At 38.3% G+C, this 20725-nt stretch overlaps 1 protein-coding gene across 3 annotated transcripts in view; it reads left to right on the top strand.

Moving 5' to 3' along the window:
* The window catches only part of LOC120527686 (gamma-aminobutyric acid receptor subunit alpha-2-like), a 377740-nt gene that overhangs the window by 109122 nt on the left and 247893 nt on the right, over window positions 1-20725 (top strand). For all 3 annotated transcript variants that reach the window (XM_039751381.1, XM_039751382.1, XM_039751383.1), the window contains exon 4: window positions 105-172. In XM_039751381.1, the coding sequence (XP_039607315.1) occupies window positions 105-172 (68 nt within the window). The remainder of the gene's footprint in view (window positions 1-104; window positions 173-20725) is intronic.

Here is a 20725-nt window from a genome sequence, read left to right as displayed (position 1 = left end):
ACCTTTTGAAGCAAATGTTGAAAGCTTTCATGTTCTATTTCCCAGGATGAACTTTAGCAGATTATTCAGCTAAACTTATTATTTTCTGCTATGGTTTATTGCAGATCGTGTAACAGAAGTAAAGACTGACATATATGCGACAAGTTTTGGACCTGTGTCTGATACGGATATGGTGAGTACTGATTGAAGTAACACCTTCTGTTATCACCTATCGGAAAGGTACACTGTATTGGAAGGATAAAAGCATCTTTGTGGTGTATGTTCCAATTCTCCAGTTTTTTTATTACTGAGAGCAAGAATAACCTGTCTGCAAATATTTAGGAGGACTATTTCGGAACACTAACCTGCATGTCTTTGCAATGTGAGAGGAAACCAGAACACCCAGAGAACCCACTTATATAATTTGAGAATGTCATATTTTACACGAAAAATGCATGAATAGAGATTTGCATTCACAGCAGTAACCCATTAGTAGAATTAGAATCTAGAATGGCTAAAGGTTTGATACAATTCTAGATATTTTGTGTTTTTTTGATTCCCTGTGACTTATTCAATGACTCATACTTTTTATTATATTAACTGAATTATCAAATGGCTTTGCTCTGTGTTCTCATAATGTTGTTAATAAGGTATATATTTGAAGCATTGAGATATTCTGATTTTTATTGGCAGGTAGATTTGTTTTACCTTCTGTTTTTGATGACATACTTTCTTATAATCAATATTTTGTTTATATAGTTTTTGGTTATGACTGCAACAGGCACAGCGTTTGAATTTTATGTAACCACTCAATGGAAAGGAGTTTAATTAGCACCTCTGGTACTTTCTCTGCTGTACTCTTGTTTACATGGACTTTCACCAAGTAGTCTACAGTCTTGTCTCATCCCAAAGCTCCACATGTTAGATTATTTGCCAAAATTAGATTAATCCTGCATTTGTGAGTGTCAGGGTATGCTTGAGTATACCTAGTATTGAACTGATTCCCAGACTAGGGATGTTTCCTGCCTTACACTAAATGCTTCTTTAGTAGGAATCATCTCCTCATGAGTAACAGGAATATTGTGTTCTCTTTGTCAAGGCAGAAAATGTACATAATAATGTGTACATACTTTTAACACATGAAGGTTCATTGATTCTCTGAAATCATAATTTATTAATTTCTGACTATTACTTCTACGACTTTTTTTAACAACAAGCTAACATAAAGGTCAAATAAAGCTAATGTCTAATTATGTGACTTCCAGTCGTCGGGTATGTCAGACTTGCCAACCACAGTTGTTGAGTTGTAGTCATACCATGTCAGTTTACATGACTGAATATCACTGGGCATGTCAAATTTAGTTATGGAGTGATGACTTTCCAGCACTGTTGAGCTTACCCATTTTTCTCACAGCCAATAGCATGCTGCCAAACAGAGCCAGTACTGTACAAAGGGTTAATAGGTGCTTCAAGTTCAGCTGCAATCTCGGCCCTATTTTTTTCTTATTTCCATTTGTTGATTTATGTATATAATCTCACAAGCTTAGACAAGCTTCTTTTTTGTTTGCAATGTTCAAAACAACTTATTCCTTATCACTGTATTATATGAGTTGTTCTTTCAGATGAGGATTCATTGGTTGTGAGCCGTCATGCACATAGAGTCCACCCTCACAACTAAAGGCAAAATCAAACCTGTTGGAGTTTGTCAGGGTGAGTTATGGACTAGTTGGACTGAGTTACTCGGTAGGTCAGAATACACTACTGGTCTTCTTGAGATTGCCTCTGAAAGTCATGTAATTTGACATGGCCATAAGAATGTATCTTAATTCATAGTTAAATTTTTATGCATTTTGAGTTCCTTGGTAAAGCAACATACTACTGACTGTTTTTATTCACAGACTTAATGAACAAAATGTTTTAGGAAAAGATTCTGTAAAGGTTTGTTTTTATCATTTTTTCAAGAATGTAAACATAATAGCAAAACACAATAGAGTGAAGCATAAATAACATAACATACAGTGGTGTGAAAAACTATTTGCCCCCTTCCTGATTTCTTATTCTTTTGCATGTTTGTCACTCAAAATGTTTCTAATCATCAAACACATTTAACTATTAGTCAAATATAACACAAGTAAACACAAAATGCAGTTTTTAAATGATGGTTTCTCCCTAAATAATAAAAACCATCATTTAAAAACTGCATTTTGTGTTTACTTGTGTTATATTTGACTAATGGTTAAATGTGTTTGATGATCAGAAACATTTTGTGTGACAAACATGCAAAAGAATAAGAAATCAGGAAGGGGGCAAATAGTTTTTCACACCACTGTACAACCATAAGTTCCAAAGAAATTTCACACTTCAACATATAAGGAGTTTAGATTAATAGAATAAATAAATTTTAGAAATAAATTTTATTTTAGAATAAATAAATAAATAAAGTTTGATTGAGAAATACTTGAATTCCACAGTGATTGGGTCAAATTCATAAAAGTGTCAGCATTAAAACAGTGTTTGTAAATGATAACTTAAAGATCAAAGTTTAAGAAAAGAGTTGTGAAATATGAATATAAATTAAAAGAAGGTATACTTTACTAATATTACAGCTATACTAAACCCAATGGCTTCCTCTAGCATTTAAACATCTCATACACTACAGAAACAACAGAACTCCTGCATAGAAGACTATTTTCATTTATAGTCTAAAGCTTGGAGAGCTAACTGCATATTTAACTGTTTTATTCTGCTGAGATCTTAATAAATTATGGAGCAATGCAATTGGGCCTTGTATTGCAAGCCTGAACATGTACAGTATCTGTTGATGCAGTGGCAAAAGAAAATGGAAAATGTAGTTTTCTTGATGGCTACAGAAACCTGCTTTTATATAAATACAGTATAAATGAAATCCTCCAGCTACTTGGAGAATATTAATTGAGGTTGCTGAAGAATCACAGTGGGTGAGGAAAATCTGCCTTCCATCAATCCATGCATTCATTTTCTGAATTTATTTCTGCTGGTATTTGGCCACATTCAGTGCAAGACATCATTATTCAAATAAACATCAATGGTGAGGTCAGTGTCACTAATCAACCCAACCTACATACCAGGAAAACAGAGTATCGCACTGATAAAGTGATGGGGCTATGATTTGAACCCAAGTCCCTGTAACTGTTAGACAGAAGTGCAAGGCACAAGTTTTGCAATTTCTGAAGCTATTTTGCAGTAATTACAATAAACATTGTATATTAGTAAATACATCAGAAAAGAAGTCAGCTTTTAAGTTTTAAGTATTATTCACTATGTTGTCAGTATTGGAAAGCTGCAAGCATGTTTTCGTAGCAATCATGAACATTAAGAGAACAGGAAGGGGCTTATTATCATTTAAGGTCACAATTATTAGATACAGAATACAAGAAACATGCAGTAGACTGAAATGATATCTTGTTATGCCCAAAATATTACTCAGTAACATTATTTAACAAAACAGTGATATAACTCAAAAGACTTTTAAGATTTTAACCAAAACGAAAGTAGCAGAAAATACAAATCCTACAATATCAAATGGATTTGTGCACTTTCAGTTTACATCAGCCCACCTTCATTAAATAATACATTAAACTCATATAATGATGGACTTCAAAGGTAATTAGGATTTTAAAACATACATATTCAAATAAGAATAGGTCCTATTGCTGTTCATCCCTTCATCCCTTAAAATTGCTTGTTTGAGTCTTCTGGAAAGCTACAATGTATTAGCATTTATTACATCTTAAATGTCTATGAATTAACTTGTACATTTCCAAATAAACTAATCTTTTCTTCTCTTCCAATCTCATATTTGTATCTGAAATGAACAGCATGTGCCCATCAAATATAAGCTTGATTGGTTCCGTTATGTTCCCAGTTCTTAACTACCTATTTGTGCTACTAACCTTTCTAGCAGACACAACTGGAATCAAATTGAGTACATAACTTGCTATCAATGGTAGAGAAGTTCATTTCAGCCTTCTCTACCAAGATCAGGGCTGACTATTGACCATGAGCTTTTACTACTTACATTTTGAAGTAAGTTGAAGTATAGATTAACCTTCTAGGACATGCAAAAAAAGAAAACCAACTATTCTGTTTATCATCAGATTGATGTAGGTTGTACAGGACAGTACACATACAGTATACAATAGTACACCTACAATACCAACATGATGACGGCACATGGTGTTATTACATGCATTTAAATGAGGAACTGAAATGACTAAGTGTAGAAATGCTTCATTATGTAACTAAAAACTAAAGTTAGCAAATGCATATTGTGTTTCATTCTTTTGGAATTTTTAGTTTACAATTTAGTTTTACTCATTTTATCTTATAGCTATCAAGAGCAATGTGGTAATAATAATAATGATTCTTTGCATTTATATAGAGCTTTTCTCACTACTCAAAGCACTCAAATGGTTAACTATCTATGACCTCTCAATATGTGTTAGGATCAAAAAGGGAGTCTATGGCAAAGAAATTAACTGACAACCTTATTTTTTATAATACCATGGAACACTGCCTGCCTATTGTGAAACTGAGAAACATCCATAAATATTCCACACTGCCAGTTTAACAAATTTCTAAATATTGATTTACATTTATCATTTTAGGCATTTCTCAACTATCCCATGTATAACTTTGTAGTCTCCTCAAAACCAAAAAATATATGTGCCTTGGTTAAAAAAAAAAAAAAAATTCTTTTCCATTCTCTTGAGTGTCTTAATAGTGAAGAACACAATCTGTAATATGTGTAAACAGAATGCTGTGGGTTTGTTATCTGCATTTTTTTATATTATAGCAACTACCCTAATCTGTTAAAAGTCTATTTCTTTATGATATCTCAATACATTCTTCCTAAATTGAAAAAGACATTTTTATACTCGTTATCATTACATTTTTTCCAGAAACTCTTGAATATTCCAATGTGTAAACCTTGCACTTGTCCATCCACTTTTGCCCACTTATTCCAGTTGAGCTTATTGGAAACCAGAGACTAACCTGCCACCAACAGACACGAGATATGGACGATCATTCAGTGGCATGTCAGTCCATCACAAGGCAAACTTGCATGCACCCATAGGGTTATTTTTAAAAAATAATGACTTTTTTATTTTTTTTAATTACCTAACCATTTTGTTCATTTTTGCTTATATATATATATATATATATATATATATATATATATATATATATATATATATATATATATATATATATATATATATATATAGCCTAAACGTTTCTTGTGAAAAAAGTTAACTAGATACAATATCAATTCTATTGAAATGGAGACTTTTATTTTGTAATTCTAATTCTCGAAACACTATTAATTTAGTGTTAAGTTTAAAGCAAAATTCTGCTAATATCTTTATTTATAACATAACTACATAAATAAAGTTTGTAAAAGTAAAATAGAGCACAGTATTTGATAATTTTTATAAAACTAACAGCGCATGAAATGCTACCTTAATGTTTTTTTCAGTTTCAATAATTTACTTTCACTTTGACTTTTGCAGGTTTTATTTAAATTTTACCTTATTTGTATAGGTGTTTATATTTCATAATGGGACTTTTCTGAAGTGGCATATTTCAAAATATTTTATTATTTATTTCAGAATGTCTCTTTTAATCTGGCTTTGTTATCTATCAACGATTTTTTTACTCTATATAATACATTGTTGCAGTATTTTAAAATGTAATGACCTATTTAATAAATACCATTGCAGTTTTTCAAGAGATTATTTCTTTCATAATTACCATTTAATGTATTTCATTTTGACACAAATTGCATTCCAGAAACTCTTGACAATTGAGATTGCCAGCCTAATTTAATATACCTGACCCTAACAGTCCAATGTTTATTCTACATCATGAGGGACACACAAACAAATTTTATCAACTGACAAAGTCACAACGGTAGCGAGCAAAGTATTAGCAGATGATATATAATGGTGTCCTCGACTCTTTGCAACCCCAATGGCGCTGACTAATTAAAATGGCAATTAATCTAATAAGGTACTGCAGAATATGAAAAGTCTAGTTGAAAGCTTCACCTTGTGCTCCTGATTTTCAAAATAGTTGTTCTCTATTCTGGGACAATCATTTCCTTTTTTCCTTGCTTCTTTCGATCTCTTTTGAAAAACTACTGGTTACTCTAAAAATTAGTGAATCACTGATTCACACCAGGTATGTATTTTTTTGGCATATATGAGTAGTGGTTTTCATTTACGTATTTAATTTGTATATTTTAATAAAATGTATCTGTATTTTACAAATCTATGCCCTGGTTACATTTTAGTTTTTGGACTGCTAGCAGTTTAGGGAAGGTCGATGTGGGGAAACACATTCATAACTCAACACAGAAGGTGTATGTCAAATACTTGCTTGCCCAGTCTTAAAATAATAAAGTAAATAATAACACTTTATGAGCTAATTTATTAAGCAGAATGGCTTTTGTTCATTGTATAATAGCAGAAAAAACACATACCTCCGTTCCTTCCATGGTCAAGGTTACAGGCTCAGTAATAGCCTGAGTACCAAAAGGTTGTTGATTGCACACACTTGACGGCCTGTGGATGCCAGAGCTACCATTCTTCTTCTTTCATGTATTCAGCTCCTGTAATTTGCTTTGCGTTTAGCAGCCATGTCACCTTCTCAAACATTTTGCCTCTGTAGTTTACAGTAAAAATGAAGCAGTTTGTCATTTCATGTTTCACGTCTACCTCACAGTAATCTTTAAATGACTTTTCATTTCAATACTTAAAGCATTCAGTTCACCTCCTCACATTTCCCAAATCCTTTGGATTAAAATTTCCTAGAGTCCTGTCTGCATGACTAACATTACTATCATCTGAATTATCTCTTTTGAGTTAATAATATAAGTAGTGCTAAAGAGAAAATTATATACTTTTTCTGCAGTCCTCATATATGAACCACTCTTGTCAGAGTGTTTGAGACTTGATTGGTTTTTACTGAAGCTGAAAACTTTTTATTTAGACATCAGAAAATAAACAGAGTTCCTTAGTTTATATTGGTGCATAATTATTCATTTAATTGGATTAAGTCCTCTAAGTAGGCAATAACTATTTTCATAAGTGATTCAGTACAATAAACAAGTGAATGAAGCCCCAAATTTCAATATTGTTTTAAATCTCAGTGTCATCTATACATATACCAATACCCACAAAAAAGTTTTTATCAAATTTATTGTTAAAACATGCAAATAATATATTGTTAACACAATGTTTTATACAGCATACATTTCTTTCATTATTATAATTGAGTATACAGGATGAATCAAAGATAATTGGTGAGAAACCCTCAATCACTTTATTGTTTAGTAATTAAAATTTTATTATATATTTTTAAACGTTCATATGTTTACGTCTTTGTCCACAATAATTTCTTCTGCAGCAAATTTCTGATGTACTAATGTCCATTTTTTTTTTTTGTTTCAGTATAATAAGTATTATTTCAATATTATAAGTAGCATTTTAAAGATGATTTATGAAATTGCTTGACAGACTTAAGGTGTTTATAAGGCTTATTTAAGTGTGAACTGTTAAAGATACTCTGCAAAGAGGCTGCAGTGAATCTCGGCAGCTGGTATCGTGTCAGCCTTTCTGAGTAGAGTATCAGCTAACAAGAGGTATGCAAAAAAAGTGTCAAACAGCATGTTCATGCTTTGTTATGGAACTGAAACTGGTCTTGGAATGGATTATGACTACAAATATAATAAAATGAAGTGATACTAAGTTTTACTATATTTTAAAGTATGAATGAAATTGCTTTGCAATTATACAAAGGACTGCCCAATAATAGAAGCAGAAAAGAATAGTGTTACCATTTTAATCCTTGATGGTGAAGACCAAATTAATTATACGGGAAAAGAAAAATGGTCTGTTTAACTGAATACTTTGATGATTTAGAAAATTGTGGCTGGAGGAAATATTACAGTAATTGGGCTGCTGGAAGGTAAATTGAGTAATCTAAAGCTACAGTCAGGTCACTTGAATACTTAGAAACTAAAACTGACTTTGAAGAACACATTTGTTTAATAAGTTTTTAAACTAGGAGTGAATTAGCACTGTGAAACAATAATAGTCAGATTTTACAACTACAAGAACTCTGACACATGGAACTTGTTAGAAGAAAGAAAAGCATATGCCTGGTTTATTCAACTACTTAAAAGATTATACTTATTTTACACCATTTCAAATGCTACTTTATTCTTATAACCATATTTAGGTGTGCACTAATGTTTTATTATGATTACTCTTTGTAATATGTAATGAAAATATAAAGACAAGCATAAAGGGTTGGGGTTTTGAGCGCTGTATACTACAACCAAAGTCTGATATTTCTCTTACAGAAAATCATTGGACAATAAAGGGTTGGCAAAGGGACAACTTATAGAGGCAGACATTAAATGAAAACAGTGGGATGCTGGGAAAGTCGTGGTGGTGGAAGGGTATTGACGTCATCAAACAGGGACCAGGGGGTAGAAAGGAACCCAGAAGCGATGCGGCTCTTTAGTTGTCCGGGTGGAGTTACGGTGGTGGTGCTTAGTTCTTTCTGAGGAAACAAAAAGAGAGAGGTTAGTACCCCATCGTTGTCCCTCACCAGGGTGAACTCCCGGCCCAGCAGGTAGTACTGCAAGTGAGTTACTGCCCACTTGATGGGCAAGGCTTCCCATTCCACCCTTGCATACCTCTTCTCTCAGTCCAACAGTTTCCGGCGCAGTTATATCATAGGGTGCTCGACACCATTGATGCTTTGGCTCAGCATGGCACCTAGACCTGTGTCTGAAGCATTGATCTGGAGGAGAAAATAAAGAGAGAAGTCAGAGTTTCTCAAAATAGGTGCCGTTGTCAGGGCTGTTTTCAAGTCACTGAATGCCGTTCTGTCAAATCGTTCCACACCACATACAAAGGGGCTCTTTTCTTTGTCAAATCTCTCCAGGTGGCAGCCCTATCTGAGAAGCACGGTACAAACCGGCGGTAGTAACTTGCTAGTCCCAAGAAGGCTTACACCTGCTTCTTGACTATTGGAAAAGACATTCAAGGATGTCTTTTATTTTACAACTCTGTGGTTTCACCCATCCCCCACCTACCAGGTAGCCCAAATATTTGGATTCTTTCAATTCGAAGTAACATTTCTGGGGATTGATGTGTAGCCCGGCCTTTGCTAACGTCAGGAGGATGGAGTAAACCTGTAATACATTCTTCTCCCAGGTGTCGGAAAAGATGACAATATCTTCCAGGTAGGCGGCACAATAGGACTGGTGGGGCCTTAGCACTCTGTCGACCAGACGTTGGGAGGTTGCTGGTGCCCCGTGCAGCCCGAATGGGAGGACCTTGTATTGCCAGTGTCCACTAGGTGTGCGGATGCCATTAAGGGAATTTGCCTGTATCCCTTCGTCATGTCAAATAACGGGCCGTCTCCAGCCTCTCGAAGAGCTCATCCACTCGGGGCATGAGATAGGCATCAAATTTGGAGACCTGATTGAGACGGCGGAAGTTGTTACAGAATCTCCACGACCTTTCTTCAATGATGTCCATGTCCAACATCCGCTGAACCTCCAGCTCCACCTCAGCACGTTTCGATTCCGGGAGACAATAGGAGCATTCCCTGACTACCACCCCCAGATCCGTCACTATGTCGTGCTGAATTAACGAGGTCCGGCCCAGTGCTTCACTGACCACTTCCGGGACAGACAGGATCGCACTTTCGAGCTCCTGCCGTTGGTGGGGAGTCAAATTGTGGCCGAGGTTAAGTTTATTTTTTTCTGAGAAAAGGGAAAGGGTAGGGCCAGGAAGAGGGTGTTTTCCTTGGCCTTTCCACAGCTTCAATAAATTAATATGATATACCCTTTTGCTCGGCTGATGATTTGGTTGACTCACCAAATAGTCAATGTGCCCTTTTCTCTCTTTTACCTTGTACGAGTGAGAAGTGGGCACAAGCACCATTACAGGGTCTCCTAGGTGAAACTCACGCATGGAGGTGTTTCTGTTGTAATTCCAGGCCTTCACTGCTTAAGCCCTCGACATATGTTGTTTAAGCAGGGGTCGAATTTTCTGTAATCTATGGCGTAACTGCGCAATATACTCTAGGATGTTGGTGGATGGAAGTGCCTCCCCTTCCCAACCTTCTTTTAGCACGTTCAAAATGCCCCAGGGGTGGCGTCCGTATAGTAGTTCAAAAGGGGAAAAGCCAGTGGAGGCTTGTGGCACCTCCTAGTCCCAATTTCTACCGTCTGTGCTGACTACCTTGCGGAGCATCTGCTTGAGGGTCTGGTTGAATCTTTTGACCAACCCATCTATCTAGGGATGATAAATCGACGTTTTGAGATGCTTAATGCGGAGTAATTTGGCAACCTCCCTGAACATATCCAACGTAAATGGTGTACCTTGGTCTGTAAGGACTTCTTTTGGTATGCCCACTCGGGAAAAAAGCACTACTAATTCCCATGCAATATTTTTTGTGTTAGCGGCTCACAGGGGAACTGTTTCTGGATGCCGAGTTGCGTAATCGACCATCACTAATATGTATTTACAGTATGGCTGTGCGCCGAAGGTTCTAGGGGTCCTACTAAATCGACACCGATCCTCTCAAAGGGAACGTCTATAAGGGGAATCGGGACGCTACCTCCTGAGTATCTGACATAGCTGACATACTGGACAAGACTGGCAGAAACTTCAGACGTCCTTATTGATCCCTGGCCAATAGAACTTGCTCCAAAGTTTTCTTGGCCCTGAGGTGGCTGCCTAAGAGGTGGGAGTGAGCTAGCTCGCAAACCTCCCACTGGTAGGTCTGCGGGACTAACAACAGCTTCCAGACCTCACATTCGTGTTCCACAACTCGATATAGCAGCTCGTTTTCCATTACAAAGTAGGGTTCCAGTGGTGTGAAATCTACCGATGATATGTCATTGACAGACACAATAGCATTCTGGGTAAACTTCAGGGAATCATCGTTCCACTGTTCTCGTGGATCGAAACTGAAAGTCCATGTCGGTGAGCGGATCAAGGATCTGGTCAGGCGAAACATCCATGCAATCCGTGACCTCATCTGGTTGTACTTCTGGGTTGAGGTCCGTCGCTGAAGAAGGCTCCCCCTGACCATCCACGTCATCTAAAATTTCCAAAGAGCACGGCTCGGGAGCAGCTGGGAGAGCTTCTTGGCCCTCCATAATCAGACCCAACCTGGGCTTAGGAGTAATCGCTGTTCTACCGCAGTTTCTTTCTGACCAGTCTTGTCCCAGTATAACTGAAAAGAGGGGCTCAGGCAATACAGCGATAAGCAGTTACTTTGGTTTCCCCCCCGATTATGAAGCACTTTGCGGACCTGTACAATCTGGTCTCCCTGTGTACACAAGTGACGCTCGTTCTTTGAGTCACCCACTGTCGCGGTAGAACATAACTGCAAGCAACAATAGTAATGTTACTCCCGGAGTTAAACAGTGCAACAACTGAGTGGCCATTTATCAATACCACTCCCGTATTTGTGTCCGCCAGAGGATTTGACAGAGCATAGTACCTCTCTCCCTTAGCCCAGTGGCAGTCCATTGGCTCAGTGTTGAGGGGGCAGGTCTTGAGGATATGCCCCACCTCGCTGCACTTGAAACAGCGCAGAGGGTCGGGCACTCTGTCTTTCAGCTTCGCCAGAGCGCTCTGCGAGCGGTGTGCTCTGGGGTGGTGACTTGACCTGAGTTGGGTCACCACCAGTTGGCACTGTAAGACCTCCAGAAGATCATTCATGTCTTTAAAGGGGTGTCTCCGGACCTGCTGGGTGAGAACGTCGGGCATGGCATTGATCAACCCCTCAACAGCTACTTGCTCGACCACCTGGTGAGCCTGGTTGACATCTGGCCTTTGCCCCAGAACTCGAACGTCGGCATAAAATTTCCACTGCCGCCATTCCCTCGCCTGCTGGCCGGAGGTCACACCGTAGCTTTTAAATATTTGAGCCCTCAGGAGGTCATAATTGGCAGCTTCCTCCTCAGGCAGATCGTGATAGGCCCGCTGCATAGGGCCCTTCAGATACGGCGCCAGTATGGATGGCCATTCCAACCTCGACCATTGGTTCCGAGAGGCAGTCCTCTCGAAAACTGACAAATACGACTCTATATCGTCTGCCTCCGAGAGAGGAATGATAGGAGGTTGTAGAGGCCGTGTGGGCTCCAGTTTACTGCTTCAACCACTGAGAGCCGTCTCTTGGTCTCCGCCAGCTCTGCCTTCGTGGCCACCTGCTCCCTCTTGACAGCCTGAAGCTTGTTAGCCAATGTTGTAAGCACTGTATTCAGGTCTTGCCCTTCTGACATCTTTCAAGGGCTTCTATCCAACTACACCACTGTAATGAAAAGTCAAAGACAAGCATAAAGGCTTGGGTTTTGAGCCCCTTAATTTGCAACCAAGGTCTGATATTTCTCTTACAAAAAATCATCGGACAATCATCGGGTTGGCAAAGGGGGACAACTTATAGAGGCAGACAGGAAATGAAAACAGTGGGATGCTGGGAAAGTCCTGGTGGTGGATGGGTACTGACGTCATCAAACAGGGACCAAAGAGAAGAAAGGAACCCGGAAGTGATGCGGCTCTTTAATCATCCAGGTGGAGTTACGCCGGCAGTGCTTTGCTCTTTCTGAGGAAACAAAAAGAGAGAGGTTAGTACCCTGTCATTGTCCCCTGGCACGACTTGCCTCGGTGCGCGTCGGGTCCTTAAGCTGCTCCCCTTGTGCTTGTGACAAATATTACACATGATTTTCTGCAATTGGAGACACTGTGTGGGTAAATGTAAATACAAGGGTATTTTATGTTCTGTTTAATTGTTGTTCCATCAATAAACATTGCATAGATGTCAAGGTTTGCTGAGTTATGTTCCAGATTCCCTGTGACCATGCCCTGGATACGTGGGGTTAAGTAAGTGGTTGGATGAAGGTCAAGTGAGCAAAAGGACTTGGATTTCTAAAAGAAAACAACAGAAACTCCTCTAGACCAATAGGTGGCAGCAGAGTGTTCATAGAACTTATGCTAAACACTATACAGGGCAGGCTGGTGGCCTATGAGCAGGAAAGGAGGCCTAACCTTTTGATTGAAAAAGAGAATTTAAGGATCTTTTTAAGAAATTAATAATAATTGGGATCTTAACAGGGGACTCTGATGGGATCACCCCTGAATGTTCTTTAGACCACCAAATGAAACCTCTTGGCAGAGGTGGGTAGAGTAGCCATAAATTGTACTCAAGTAAGAGTAGTTTTACTTCAAAATAATGTTACTCAAGTAGAAGTAAAAAGTAGTCATCCAAAAAATTACTCAAGTAAGAGTAAAACAGTATTTGGTGAAAACACTACTCAAGTACTGAGTAATTGTTTGAACATAATAAATGATTTATTTTTTAGAAATGTTGTAATAAGACAGACAAAAATATAATATAATGTGCAAATTCTATTTCCAAATAATAAAATAAAAAATGAGTAAAAATAAATAACATCTTTACAAAATAAAGATGCACAAATAACAGTTCCAAATATCAGTTTTTCTCAACAAAGCTTTTGAAGCCAATACCTACAGTAGGTAACATGTATGTTTGAACAGTGCAAACTACTTATAGTGACAAGATATACTGCACATTGACAGTATAATACTGAATATTCACTTTGTGGTGTAGCGGGTCCGCGGCTTCAAAAAAAAGACCAGCTTCAAATCCATTAAGCTGTATCACTCTCTGTGGGCACAATTTCACGACCGCGGGGAGTTAATGAGGTAGTTGGAACGAGTCTCAACTGCACGTGCGGGTGTGATCATTCTCAGTTGCTTCGTTGGCTTCCTGCGGTGTGTGATTAAGGCCCACGGAGATGGGAGTGTATATATATGGGTAGGCACAAAAAAAGGTGGGGGAATCAAAGAAAAGGAAAAAAGAAAAGAGGTTAAAAAACATGAAAGTCAGGCTTGGGAACAACGATCTGGCCACCTGGAGGGAGGAAGCAGTGCAAGCTAGGGCCCCATGAAAGAGCGTTAACTGTGGCACACTAGGGGCTAGTTGGCCCCACTGAACATTTGGGTGGATTATGGCGAGCAAGGCAGGTGCTCTCCCTAGGCTTCCGAGGTGCAACCACATGAACACGAAGGAAGAAGGGAGAAGAGCTGACCTCGCACAGTCTGGCTGTGATGCCTGGAGGCAGTCAAGACGGAGGCTGGCCGAAAGGAGCTTGTGTCTGCTGAGTCTCTGCTAGCTACGCAAGCAATGGGTGAGCTGAGGAGAATGAGAAGGAGGTGGGCTGAGATCAGAAGTTAGTTTGCATTTTAACCTCGGATTTTTAACGGATTTATTTATTGATTTGTTTTATACCCAGTTTTCACAATGATTTTTATGGATTTATATATATATACTGTTTCTTTAGAACACTGGACTATTGACACTTTTGTTGATTTTACTTTTGTTTTGATTGGTTTTTAATAAAAGCACTTGAGCACTTTTTCCACCATCCTCTGGCCTCATCAGTGAATTTTCCTCATGTCAGCTCATCTTGGTCATAACTATCGACGGTGTGGGTTCAGCAGACTCCCACGTGGGAAGAGGGAGTCTGTAGGGGACCGGCATCGTCACACACTTGCCCTCCAAATAGCACAGCTGATAGAAAATAGCATTAGAACAAGGCAGCTTGTGCACGTTGTGGCACGTGGCTGGGGGTGGTACCCAGCCGGGATGCCCAGGAGGACCAGAGGCATGAAGGGGCTACTGCCCTGGTGGCTTTGGAGACCACGGGTACAGAGCTTTGAAGCTCAGCCCTGTAGGGGCCCGTGGTCACCTCCAGAGGGCTCCTCAATGCCTACGGAGCCCTGGACCTCAGCACTTCCGACACACCCGGAAGTGCTGGGGGGAAGAGGATCAGGGACACCCGTAGTGCTTCTGGATGCAGAGCCAGCACTTCCGCCACACTGGGGTGTGCTGGTGGAAGATTGTCGGGAGGCAGCTGGAGCACATCTGGGTGTGTATAAAAGGGGCCGCCTCCTTCCATTCGAGGGCTAGAGTCGGATGGAAGAGGACGAAGTCTTGGTGGAGAGGAGTGGAGATGGCCTGAAGAGACAAAAGCTATTGTGTTGAGGGCCTGACCTTGAGGGTGATTGGTGGTGCAACACTTGGTTGTGTGTTTTTATTGTAAATAGGGCTTGTAAATAAATGTATGTGGTAATATAAAATCATGTCCACCTGTCTGTGTCCAGGCTGTTCCCCACAATGTGCAAGAAGTCTCACTTTACCATGACTGTCTGTGTCTGTGCATGTTTGGTTAAAACATGCTTGTTTTTCACTCAGTGAAGTGATGGTTAAGCTTTAGCAGGAGTTGGCTCTCAAGGTTCTTGCAGTGAAGCTATGACCGTTTAGTAGTGAACAGGAGCAACGCATGACTAAAAAGTCTCTCACAGGCTGCAGACGCAGGAAGTTTGTGTGTGGTCATGTGACTGCATGGCTACGTCTGATTCGTGAAACAGAGTCATGTGATTATTGTTGCTACATCTGATTGGTGAAACAGTCATGCAGTAGATCCACTGGCGACTTCTTTCTGGCAAAATATAGTGTATCTAATGTGTAAATGGAAAATGTAATGAGTTGAGTGTTGCCCAATGTAACGGAGTAAGAGTAGTGTTTCTTCTTCACAAATGTACTCAAGTAAAAGTAAAAAGTATGGTGCAGTAAAACTACTCTTAGAAGTATAATTTTTTTAAAAGTTACTCAAGTAAATGTAACTGAGTAAATGTAACTCGTTACTACCCACCTCTGTCTCTTGGTGAGTTTTAAAGGATATTTGGTACCTGTTGCATGTTGAGCTTAGGTGAGTTTTGGCAAAGGCCCCAGAAGTGCAACTGTACACATTTTTGGAGTTTATCTAGTGAGTGAGAGAAGTTTTTTCATGTGAGGAATTATGTTTGAGTTGGGCAATTGTGCAAGCCAACCCAACTGATTCTTTCATGGGGAGTTGCTGTTTTGTTCTGTGACACAGATGAGTATGAGTGAATAGAGAGAGTTGTGGTGCAATGGCTTCCCTGAAATGTTTGAAAACAGTGTATTTAAACACATAATGTTTCACAATAATTCTAGCAATCTTGTAATGTACATGATTGCTTTCATGATCAAAAAATACTCAAAACATTCTTGAATGTATTAGTCAATCAAACTGACCATAGAATCAGAATGGAAGAATGCCATCATGCGCACAAACACTTGCCTGTACAATATAAGAGGAAGTGAAGAACAATAGCATTGTTGACTAATCAACACTGTTAATCATTTCAAGTGCATGGGAGTTTGCTAAGGGGACCCTCCCTCTGCTTAATTAGTCATGATAAAGATGCATGTAGGTCAGTGCAAATTTTTGTTATCCATGTTGTGTTTTGTTAATTTGTTATGCTTCCAGTGCACAACATTTTAACTGTTCAAATTCTATTGCTTCTGAAGATACTAGGATGTGATGAATTATTAAGTAGTGTTTTAACACAGACAAACCTCTTCATTCCTTCAATGAAACCAAATAAATAACTTGGTAGAGCCATCTAGCTGTTGATTTATTTGCATAGCAATTTCTTGACAGTTGAAATAATCTAAGTGTATCTTTAATTGTTTCTTTCTGACATCTGCCTCACTTTATTTAAATTCACATTTAATAACAGAAGATGGAGGTATTTTTTAAATTGTAACTTTAATGATTTAAATGTTAGTTCATAAAGTATGAACTATTACATGTTATTGTTTTCACAACTTAGTGAAAATGACCTAAAAATACAATAATTCACAAATACTGTAATTAAAAAGCTGCAATGTTTGGACAGTGTCTCAAGCACACATTTCAAAGACACAGATGCCAGTAGTGTCACATGTTGTTTGTTCTATGATTCAGAAAGTCATGACACACAGTAATGAAACTACTATTTCACAAGTGTAGCTTTGCCCCTTGAGGAGTAAAATTTAATATACTTGTGCTTATATTCGTATATGCCACAAGCCACCACTGGCATGTAGTCTGAGTTATTATCAGGGACTATAGTAAAACATAATATTGCTCCAAGCTCTTCTCCTATGAAGTTAGTCATGTTAGACAGTAACATGAATATCTTATTGCACAGGTGTCAAACTCCAGTCCTGGATGGCCGCAGTGACTGCAGGTTTTCATTCTAACCATCTTCTTCATTAGTGGCCAGTTTTTGCTGCTAATTAACTTCTTTTGCCTTAATTTTAATTAACTTGACTCCGCCCCCTTAGTTGTCTCTTTTTCCTCAATTTGCAGCCAAACAATAATGAGACAAAACAAGCCGCCACATCACACAATATCTGAAAATCAAGAAGGGTGATGGTCTCAGTTCGGTTGATCTCCGAGGTCACCCAAACATCTTGGCGGTGTTCTTAGAAAAAACAGAGAAATCAACAGTTTTAGAAATGTCTGCTGTGGCAGAATGAGAGCAACAACAAGCCAATTAACAGCAAGAATCAGCTTCTCATTAAGAGATTGGTTGGAGTTTGCTGTTCATCTGTCAGCTCGTTTCACATCTCATTTCTGTTTGGCTGCCATTTAATGAAGAAAAGAATCAATTCAGAGGACTGAATCCTTCAAGACAGGGCTGTTAAAATGATGGGAAAAGAAATTAATCAACAGTGAAACCTGGTCACTGATTAGGAAAAGGGTTAGAATGAAAACCTGCAGCCACTGCGGCCCTCCAGGCCTGGAGTTCGACACCCCGTCTTATTGGATACCTTTAACAAAATTTTATGTAGTAAAATTTTCTATTTTTTCTAAGTTGTGCTAGATTGTTTGATTTTCCATATTTCACGTCTTCATTCCCTCCATATTTTTTCTTTATCTAGGGCCTCTGTAGTGGAGGGGTGTCTCTCTTTTTCATTGATTTTTATTTTTGGATCATCTTCTGCATATCCCTTCATTATCACATTTCTTTCTTCTTCTTGGTTTCCTTAGAACAATGTTTTCCTTTTGTCTCCATTTATAACCAGCCACTGGAATCTTTCATTAACCATTTTCCACAGTATCCATTTCACCTTTAACCTTCCCTAATATAACAATTTTCTACTCAGTCCTTTTTGTTCACCCCACTCATCCATCACACCATTTTTATCTTATTAACATTTCTTTCAGTCTCATTTTTAGCTTTTCCCCATGTTCCTGCACCATATAATATTGATAGTCTCTCTACCATCTTGTATATTACTTTCGTCACAAATATTCCTCTCTACCTTCTCTACTCATTTCAATCATTTCTGATTCTCTGCCTAATTTGTCTCTGTTGCCCTCCATCCTTTTGAATCATTAATCCTAAGTGCAGAAAGTACTCCATTGCTTCTAACTGATCAGTTCCCAATTTCACTTTTCCATATCTCCTTTTCATGTTATACGACTTTAGAGCATGGTTACAACTCTCTAATTCCATTTGCAGTTTCCTCCTTGTATCTTCACACAACTCAAGATCATCTGTAAACAGCATGACCATGTAGACTTTTTATCTTATCATTACTATTCTCATCTAATATTAGTATAAACAATAATTAATTTTGTACTGACCATTGAAGTAATCACACTCTTCCTTTAAATTTTTCATATTAACTATTATAAAACATTTCTATTTTTGAAAAAACAATAAATGTTTTTAATATCTAACTAGACTGAATACACTATTTCACAATGTTTTCAAGCCACTTATATTTAAGAAAACATTGAGCACTGGTAATTTACTAAATTAAAACTGTGCAATCCTTACAATACACTACACATTTTTCTGTAATTGACCCAGTGCAGAAATAAACTAAGCACTGGTTTAAGGAGCAGCTTCAAATGAGAACCCAGGATTTCTCCAGCTGCATTCGACTCCCCACACCAAGAAGTAACAGGGAAGCGAATTTTCAAGGGACCCCACAACACAATACATGCTTCAAAATAAAAAAGCAATTTTATATTTTGCAGCATACTGATCCTCAGTCCAGTAATGTATTGCAGTTTGTTCCCTCAGACTGAAGTCTAGAAATGAATAAGCTCTATTACACACCCCAAAAAACCCTCAACTGGATTTCTCCCATTTAATTTTTCTTTGAACTATGGAACTGAATTTCAAATATTTTAGCAGTTTCTATTGCAAGATTGAAAATGCTCATTACAGAACATAACATACACCTCTACATAATCTTGACTATTAGGCTGGGTAATTCTCAGAGAAATTAACCCTTAAGTCTAAAATAGGGCTGTCATGGAATAAGAGAGATTTAAATGTTTAGCTTATACAATATGTTTTTATATTAATATGCATGTATAATTCAGGTGGTTACATACAGTACATTTACAGTAGGCTGATGTTAAAAATAAAGTAATGCTGAAGACTACTTCTCAAACACTGTTTAAAGTTTCAAGGTAATTTAATCATGAGAAAAAAAATCTGAAACAAATCTCATTGTGTCTTATTTCTTTCCTTTAACAATAATCTTTAACATTTAAATCTTCCTTATAAAGCTGCATTACAGCGCATATTGCAGAGAGGATGTTTGGTCCAATCATTATGCAATGCACATACAATACAATACAATACAATTTATTTTTGTATAGCCCAAATTCACACAAGGTGTGCCGCAATGGGCTTTAACAGGCCCTGCCTCTTGACAGCACCCCAGCCTTGACTCTCTAAGAAGACAAGGAAAAACTCCCAAAAAAACCCCAGTAGGAAAAAAATGGAATAAACCTCGGGAAAGGCAGTTTATAGAGAGACCCCTTTCCAGGTAGGTTGGGCATGCAGTGAGTGTCAAAAAGAAGGGGGTCATTACAATACGATACAATTCAATACACAGAACAGAACAAATCCTCAATACAGTATAACAATAAAAGTTTTAGAAGTACGTAGCAGAATTTAACAGTGGATGACATCACATAATATGATTTGAATTTGTTTAGAGTCCTGGAGACCTCATCCATCAAGCTGTCTCCCACATTGGGCCACTCCACAGCTGAAACAATGCTGGGCCAGCCAATGAAAGGACCTCTCTTTCCCATGATTCCAGTGAATCCTTCATCAGGGATGACTTTACCATAGGCAGGCACAACCACTTGACAGGTGGGCCATGGCACCAAGTGCCACATTTGAGTACCAAAAAAGGGAAACAGAATAGGTGAGGGTTAGTATCAAATTATAACTATCATGTTACTTATGTTTTAGTGCTAATGACTGACAACAGAGATGCAGTATGTACAGTTAATCAGCAGCTCTATTCAGGATATGCTAAACTGAAATAGTGAGTCTTCAGCCGGGATTTAAAAGCTGAGACTGAAGGGGCATCTCTGATAGTAACAGGCAGACCATTCCACAGTTTAGGGACCCTGTAACTGAAAGCTCGACCTCCCACTGTTATTTTATTAATCCTGGGAATCATAAGCAGACCGGCATCTTCAGATCTTAATGTGCGCTCTGGTTTGTAAGTCATGATAAGTTCAGACAAGTAAGCCGGACCTTGGCCATATAATGCTTTATATGTTAAAAGGAGGATTTTGAAATTTGCCCTAAACTTAACCGGGAGCCAGTGTAAGGATTTAGGAACTGGAGTTATGTGTTCGTATTTTCTTGTTCTTGTGATAATTCTTGCAGCAGCGTTTTGGATTAACTGGAGGCTGTATAAAGAACAGTTTGAATATCCAGTGAACACCGCATTGCAGTAGTCAATCCTACTA

The sequence above is a fragment of the Polypterus senegalus genome, chromosome 4 (genome assembly GCF_016835505.1).
Source record: "Polypterus senegalus isolate Bchr_013 chromosome 4, ASM1683550v1, whole genome shotgun sequence".
NCBI lineage: Eukaryota > Metazoa > Chordata > Cladistia > Polypteriformes > Polypteridae > Polypterus > Polypterus senegalus.
The sequence above is the reverse complement of the archived record's forward strand: the minus strand, read 5'-3'. Positions and strand labels throughout refer to the sequence as shown.